This window comes from Phoxinus phoxinus, assembly GCF_949152265.1.
Source record: "Phoxinus phoxinus genome assembly, chromosome: 9".
Taxonomy (NCBI): Eukaryota; Metazoa; Chordata; class Actinopteri; order Cypriniformes; family Leuciscidae; genus Phoxinus; species Phoxinus phoxinus.
In genome coordinates, this window is record NC_136884.1 from 222,501 (window position 1) to 230,734 (window position 8,234).

The window sequence follows — 8,234 nt, forward strand, 5'->3', positions numbered from 1 at the left end:
TGCCTCAGAAGATGATGCCCATGACGGCTGGAGGACTCAAACCGCAGGCGTATCTCAGTCCCAGCACTCTGGTGGAGATGACCCTGGGGTGAGCATGACCTCTGACCTCTGAGGTCAGATGAAGCCGATCACACGTCTGCGTCCTCATCCGAGTGTGTGTGATGTGGACAGGGTTTGAAATGCGTGTGAGATCACCAGCGGCGGGAATTCAGAATCTGCTTCTTGAACACACACTCGTCACTACACTACACAACACAGCGGAGATTAATAACCATTCTCTGAACAGAAAACACATTCATATTTTACAACATCATAAATATTTGATATTCTTTACACTGTATTAATCTGTCCACCTAAAATATATATATACCGTATTTTCTGGACTATAAGTCGCACTTTTTTTCATAGTTTTGCTGGTCCTGCGACCTATAGTCGGTGCGACTTATATATCAAAATGAATTACTGACTGAGATGAACCGAGAGAACGCATCACCGTCTGCTAGCGCTGGTGTGGAGTTTTTTCTAAAAGCAAGAAATTCCCCGTATAGAAATAAACCGCTTTAAATCTGTTGATTACCTGTATATGAAAAGTGAACAGCGTGAGTAGGATCATAAGATGGGTCAGAGATTATTTTGACCACTTTATTAATTTTTATTTTGTAGAAAGCCTTTCTTTAAATTGAATTTAGTTTTGTATAAATTGTATCTTAATTTTAATCAATGTTTCATCAACCAATTGCCTGGAATTAATAAATAAGAAGCAAATACAGCAGACATATAATCAGGACGCGGAGGCGCCCGTGCGATCTCTGGCACTGCATTTCGTAGAGAAGACTTTAGTCTGGGAAAGAGTGAAGTCTTCTCGTGTCACCGTACACATCAGCATAAATGCTCCTGATAAATTATGTTATTAAAGCATTAACATTCACAATCCACTGTTAATTTAACATAAGGCGAGCAGGCGGTGTGCAGGTTTGCCATGACTGAACGCTCGCTCTTAATAATTCCCAAAAGCTGACATCAGTTCCTCGCGATCTCACACATCTCTGTTATTATCAGTGAAGCTGACTGCACAATTAATCTTTCATAATATCTTATAATCCGAGGATTTGCCAGCAGAATTCAGCACTGAACAGAAAGTCCGTTTGAGCGGTGAGGGGATTCTGTCTTCAATGCTTCTGATTGGCCATTGCGTTCCAGAAATCAACACATGTCTGTGATTGGCTACATCGCTCAACGCTGCAAACATGTTACTCTGGCTTCTATTTTGTTTTATTTCTTCTTGTTGTGTTTCTACAACAGATGAATAACAATTTATTAGTTTTTATATGTTTTATTCATAGATATTTATATTTAATCGTTTTATTAAATATAACACACACACACACACACACACACACAGTGAGTGCATTAGGCTGCCGCTCGTGATCCCGCGCCGCACGTCTCTAGATCACGGGTCCGAGTATAGCGGCGGGAAATATCGGCTCGGGAGAATCTGAGCTCTACACAGGACAGAGTAACGGCGGATACCGCTCGTATACATGTTGTTGACGCCGTAGTTAAGACGGCAGCGTGTGTTGCTTATTTCCACAGTGCTGCGGGAAACCCTGTGTGACGCTAACACACCGGACACATTCAGCTGATGTTCTGTGTGCAGTTGTGGAGCTGAGTAACCTCTCCAGATTAAACGTCTGTTCTTGGTCTTGGATTTTGTGAAATAAATTTCTAAATAAATGCGACTTATAGTCCAGTGCGACTTATACTCCGGGAAATACGGTATATATATAAAGCTGTGACGTAGTTAATCTGGTTTATTTCTTTTTAGGGTTAGTTAGGGTTAGGGTTAGTTAGGGTTAGGGTTAGTTTATTTGGCTAGTAGAAGTTCTGAACGGCCGATCGCTTAAACGTGTGTAGCCGAAGCGTCCGGTGAGTAATAAAGTAAATCCCGGATTCATCATGAGCCGTGCTTGATCCCACAGGATGAAGAAGCTGAAGGAGGAGATGGAGGGAGTGGGGAAGGAGCTGGCGGAGAACAACCTGTTCCTGGAGAGGTGACACACACACACACACACACACACACACACATGAACAAACACACACACACACACACACACACACACACACTCATGAACACACACACACTCATGAACACACACACACTCATGAACACACACACACTCATGAACACACATGCGCACACACACACACACACACACACTGAGACTGAGCTCCTGTGTTGCAGGTTCGGCTCGCTGACGGTGGACGGCTCCATCAGGAACGTGGACCGGATCTGACGGATGTGACGGCTCAGCTCTCTCTCTCTCTCTCTCAGCTCTCTCTCTCTCTCTCTCTCTCTCTCTCTCTCACTCTCTCTCTGCTGTACATATGAATAGTGTAAATACACACGCTGAGTCTCTTCTTCACTTTGCTTCTGTCAAACTATAGAGTTGTTATTACTTTCTGTTGGTATCATGAACATGGAGCGGCGGCGGGCTAGCGCTCTCGCGCCGCTGAACACGTGACACGCTCCAGACGCTCCGTGGTCATGTGTGCATCATGTGTTTGTGCTTAACTGTGGAGCATTATTAAAGAGCGGATAACTCTAGATGAATGATCTATTAATGTTTGTGGACGCGCGCTAAGAGAACGGCTAGCGCTGCGCTGAGAGAACGGCTAGCGCTGCGCTGAGAGAACGGCTAGCGCTGCGCTGACACTGTTGTCCAGCGGTGGACATGACAACTATTTATAGACTTTAATGTTGTTTTCTGTAAATGAGGATTAAACAAGAAGAACCCTTCGCCTGTGTCTTTACTGCTGTAAACTCTGAGGGTGAATGATTGACAGCTCCTCATCGGTGGTTTAAATCAGCCATAAACACACATCCTCAGAGCGCTGGGGTCAAAGGTCAACTAAACTGAGCATCTTCAGATGAGCGTGGGTTTCTCTCGGTTGTGTGTAACTGGAGTTAGAAATCTCTCTCTCTGAGGATACAGCTATTAGTCGCCATGACAACAGACACAAAAGAACAGCCTCTCCTCAGCAGCGGTTGCCATGGCAACAGCATCAGCACCGATGTAACAAACCCTGCAGGTCACGTGACTGACGTCAGAACGGACAATTACCAGCTGTAGATGTTGGCTTTATAAACACGCTAACATTAGGGTTCATAAATAATGTGTAAATATCATCACAAAATAACAGATCCGTGTTCTATAAACCCCACGTGACACTGAAACAAACGATTTGTGGCTCGCATATGAATAATTCATGAGCACAATCAAAACTGCCACGTCACGGATTTGCATACTCGAGTCTGATCTGAGTGCGCGCGCGCGTGCCCGAGGGATGATGCTGTGATCGGACATGTTGATGAGGAGAAGCGATGGAGGAGATGCACGACTCGAGGAGGAGAAGGAGGAGGAGAAGAGACGCTTGACGCGACGACACTGAGGTGAGTCTGAGGAAAACAACGCGAGCGTTACACGCGCGTCATATTCATAAACATCCACGAGCAGAAGCATATCTCATAATATACTGTGTTGTCCCATCATGTGTTAATGAGCAGACGCTGAATCATAACTGGCCCTCGTGTGCACACATACACGACGATCCAGCAAACCACGAATCTGGACATTAGTGAATAACGTCATTTCTGGAAACCGCTCGCGTCGTCAACAAAACCGCTTTTATTTCAATTAAATGATTATACAGTGTTTTAGTTCGATGATATTGATATTTGTAATATTTGTAGTTTTTTTGGGGGGTATTAATTATATTTATGCTGTAGTTATATCCATTAAATTCACTTTTTGAGCATACCTTAAGAGTGAAAATTTAAATTAAAACAGTCAGAAATCTTGAATGCTTTTCAGTGTGGTCTCTTTGTAAAGCAGATCATTGCTGTGATGAACACGGGGGAAAAGAAAAGTTAACTTGAAAAAAGTAATACAATTTTACGTTTGTTGTTATGAAAACTGCATTTTTTATATGGAATATATATTTTCCAAAACACAGTTTACTCTAGAACTGTGAGAAGATCAACTCAAAGACATACATAAAACCTGTGTTCCGACACTTGTTTCAACCCACGTTTGGGTAAAATATGGAAAACACAAACATTAGTTCAAATTTATTGGTTATTATTGGTTCAAATTACATTTTAAACCCAACGGTTGGGTTAGTCCATATTTTACCCAAACCTGGGTTGAAACAAACCAGCATTTTTTAGAGTGAAATGTGAGGTTTATATTTCAATAAATGAGCTTTCAGTGTGATGTGTGTGTGTGTGTGTGTGTGTGTGTGTGTTCAAACACGGAAAATGCCAAAAGCTTTACCAAGTTTCGTACCATTCCGATGAAGTAATAACACATTTTTATTCAAAAACATTCTGTCGTCTCGAGCGCATCAGATTCCCGTCATAAGAAGGTTTTATAAATGTTGTTTGTCTTCATCATGGCCTCCAGAACCCTGTGGGATCAGATGTGCTGCTGATGAATTACAGCGTCGCCAGAGTAAACTACGCTGAGATCAGCACACACACACACACACACACACACACACAGATAATGAGTGTCTCTGGAGGATGGCTGTAATAGAATACAAGCTCTCGGGATGGTGTAATTCCGGCACACGGCGCTTTAATCCTCTGATAAACATTAATAAGGTTTGTCTTCTCTAACAAAAGTGAATGTTTCTTCAGACAATATTAATAACCCAGTATTTGATATATCAGTGATCGGAGCCGTTTGATCTCTAGAACCTGATTCGGGTTCATTCACTCACCCTCATGTCATGAAGTCCTTCACACCTGATCTAATCTCGGTTCAGGTGATGATGATGATCTCAATCTGGTGTGGTTTGATTATGTATTTAATGTTGAGATTGCACTCGTTTCCTCACATCCTTCAGCAGTGCTGTGTGTCTAAAACAGAACATCTGAAAATAAAAGGTTCTAGACTGAGGAACCAGATCACTCTTCCTGGTTACGGGCGATTCGGCCCTGGTTACGGGTGATTCGGCCCTGGTTACGGGTGATTCGGCCCTGGTTACGGGCGATTCGGCCCTGGTTACGGGTGATTCGGCCCTGGAAACGTGTTTCAGAGGCAGGGAAAACAGACGATCACAGATTCTGCTCTGCGTTTAGAAAAGAACACGATCAAAAACACGGTTCTAGATCCGCAGATCCTTACATTATCACACAGCTGTGTATATAGAGTTAGATATATTATCTCTATAGAGTGATATATAACTATATAATCTATATATAGAGATGCTTATATTTCTATATAAACTATTATCTGTATATAGAGTTGGATATATAACTATATAATTTATCTGTTTTTTGGTCTGATTTGCAGCTCTGATCGACTCGAGGCTGATGATGCACTTCCTGTCCATGGAGGGCGTGCCGCCTTCGCTCCACCCCGCCTTCCTCTCCAACGACTCCGCCAGGAATGACTCTTCAACGCCGACGCCGGTCGTGTGCCGCCTGGACCCGTTCCCGAGCAACGGCTCGCTGACCTCATTCGCCCTGACCTATGACCTGACCCCGACAGAGGTCACGCTCCTCGGCCTCGTGTTCAGCGTCTTCTGGCTCGTGTCGGTTCTGGGAAACTCGCTAGTGTGTCTGGTGATCCATCGCAGCCGCAGAACTCAGTCCACGACTAACTACTTTGTGGTGTCGATGGCGTGCGCGGACCTGCTGCTTAGCCTAGCCTGCGCGCCGCTAGTTCTGCTGCAGGTGTCGGCGGGTCACTGGCCTCTGACCGCGGCCGCGTGTCGAACCGTGCGCTACCTTCAGCACCTGTGCCCCGGCGTCCAGGTGTACGTGCTCCTGTCCATCTGCGTCGACCGCTTCTACACCATCGTGTACCCGCTAAGCTTTAAGGTGTCGCGCGAGAAGGCTAAGCGCATGATTTTAGCGTCATGGCTGTTCGATGCCGCCTTCGTGTCGCCGTGTTTGTTCTTCTACGGATCCGCGACCTCGAGGAACCACTGCGACTTCTTCCTAGCGGATAGCTGGGACGGGTTAGCGTACGCGGTCGCGCACCTGCTCTTCGGATTCCTGGTGCCGGCGCTGCTAATCGTGTCCTTCTACCAGCGGGTGGTGCGCTACATCTGGAGGATCGGCGCTGACGGGCGAACGGTGCGCAGGACCATGAACATCGTCCCCAGGACTAAAGTCAAAACCATAAAGATGTTCCTGATGCTAAACGGGATGTTTCTGCTAAGCTGGACGCCGTTTTACGTAGCGCAGTTGTGGCACCCGTCGGGCTCCGGCAGACAGGGGGCGCTGTTCTTCATCGCCGTGGCCTGGATCTCCTTCAGCTCCACCGCGTCCAAACCCACGCTCTACTCCGTGTACAACGCTAACTTCCGACGCGGCATGAGAGAGACCTTCTGCATGTCCTCCATGAAGTGCTACCGCAGTAACGCGTACACCATCACCGCTAGCTCGCGGATCGCCAAAAAGAACTACGTCGGTGTGGTGGATCTGCCGGTGCCGCCAAAGACACTCGTCAAAGACTCGGTTTACGACACTTTCGACCGAGAAGCAAAGGAGAAGAAATTAGCATGGCCCATTAGCGCTAACCCACCCAACACTTTTGTATAAAGGCTCTCTATTGTCATAACGCAACAGTTCACGCAGAAATCAACATTAATTCGTTATAAACCATGTGCTGCTTTTCAAAAAGACTGTGGAACGACATCCTAGCGAACTAAACTATATTCTGAGAACATTTAAAAGACATTCTGTGGACGTTACAGGAACAGTAGCGTCGTATCATTCTTCAGACATTAGGGGGCGTTACTTTTGAATCTGAACGTTCCGGAACACGTTACGATTAAAACCGTCCGACTGAACCGTCCTGGTGAAAACTTTCCATGATTGATGTTTTTGTTCGAACGTTTTGAGATTAAAGCGCAGATAACTTTGAACGAACGTTCTATTAATGTTTTTAAGAACGCTTGTTCACAACGTGGAGAGAAGAGCGTTTCCTGTCCGCTGGGGCGGGGCCACGGGTGAACCGTTGCTTTACTGCAGTCACGTAACGTGCGATCACACTCGCGATATTTCGCAGGCGAATATTGTCTCTGAGCAGAAGTCTACAGACGTCACACACACTTCTCAACACGCAGCGTTCTGCCGGACTCCTCCGGGAGCAACTGGATCACGCTGGACGACCGCACTGAGATGCTAACCCGCGGTGCTACTGCTAACTGTGACGTCACGCGCCGTGTCCTTCTGTTGTGTCTGTGATCGCCAGGACTCGTGTGAATCTTCGTTCTGTGTTGTGTGCCTGTAGTCGCAGATTAACGGATAGTTGTGTGTCGTCTCATGATGACGTGTCTCTGTGGTTTTACAATTAAACGTTCTGAGCTCGGGTGACGCCGCTGTCTGCGCGTGACTGCTTTCCTGACCGCACACGCCAACCAATCACAGCAGGAGAAGGTCCAGTCAGAGAACACTACTGCAAATAATGGACATATTAATGAGTACAAATAAGATTACACAAATTAAATAAATAAAAATTAATACTAAATTAAAGAATTATACTATATAGCATAATAAAATAAATATTAAAAAATATATATATTAGAATACATAAATACAAATTTGCTTACATAATTTAAATAATTTAATTTAAATCAAATTAATTTGAGAAATGTTTTAAATAAATTACAAATAGCAGTGCAATTAAAAATGGTTAAAATATATATTTTAAATAAATTACTAAAATATAAATGTATGTAAATAAACAAAATATGATAAAACTAAATAAATAAAACTTGTTTAAAAAAATAGCAGTGTAAAAATGTTATAAGATTAAATTAAGTAACTAAGTAGTACAGAAATGTATTAAAATAATTAAAATTTATTTTAATATTTGATAAAAATAAATAAATTCTAACTAATGATGTAATATAATAGAAACTAAACATTTTACGCATTTATTATATTAATTTTCCACAGTATTAATTGGGTGTTTATACACATCTTAGAAATGTGGGGCTCCGACACACACACACACACTCTCTCTCTCTCTCTCTCTCTCTCTCACACACACACACACACTCTCTCTCTCTCACACACACACACACACTCTCTATACATATCTTAGAAATGTGGGGCTCCAACACACACACACACACAGCTGTAATGACGAGACACACACACACACACACACACACACACACACACACACACCTGTAATGATGAGAGAGGCGGGGTT

The 8,234-nt window shown here is 44.0% G+C and overlaps 2 protein-coding genes across 3 annotated transcripts in view; both read left to right on the top strand.

The window, feature by feature from the left end:
• Window positions 1-2,797, top strand: part of tbk1 (TANK-binding kinase 1) — a 19,288-nt gene extending 16,491 nt beyond the window's left edge. For both annotated transcript variants that reach the window (XM_079622879.1, XM_079622878.1), the window contains exons 19-21: window positions 1-88; window positions 1,980-2,051; window positions 2,243-2,797. The exon at window positions 1-88 is cut by the window's left edge and continues 13 nt beyond it. In XM_079622879.1, the coding sequence (XP_079479005.1) occupies window positions 1-88; window positions 1,980-2,051; window positions 2,243-2,294 (212 nt within the window). In that variant the 3' untranslated portion in view covers window positions 2,295-2,797. The remainder of the gene's footprint in view (window positions 89-1,979; window positions 2,052-2,242) is intronic.
• A 520-nt stretch (window positions 2,798-3,317) lies between these two features.
• Window positions 3,318-7,383, top strand: gpr19 (G protein-coupled receptor 19). Its single transcript, XM_079622883.1, has 2 exons — window positions 3,318-3,451; window positions 5,358-7,383. Exon 2 carries the CDS (start codon window positions 5,378-5,380, stop codon window positions 6,611-6,613), a length of 1,236 nt encoding a protein of 411 aa, XP_079479009.1. The 5' UTR covers window positions 3,318-3,451; window positions 5,358-5,377; the 3' UTR covers window positions 6,614-7,383.
• The last annotated feature ends 851 nt before the right edge of the window (window positions 7,384-8,234 follow it).

Coding starts and splice junctions, on each gene's coding strand:
- gpr19 (XM_079622883.1), top strand. CDS start 5,378: ATGATGCACTTCCTGTCCATGGAGGGCGTGCCGCCTTCGCTCCACCCC.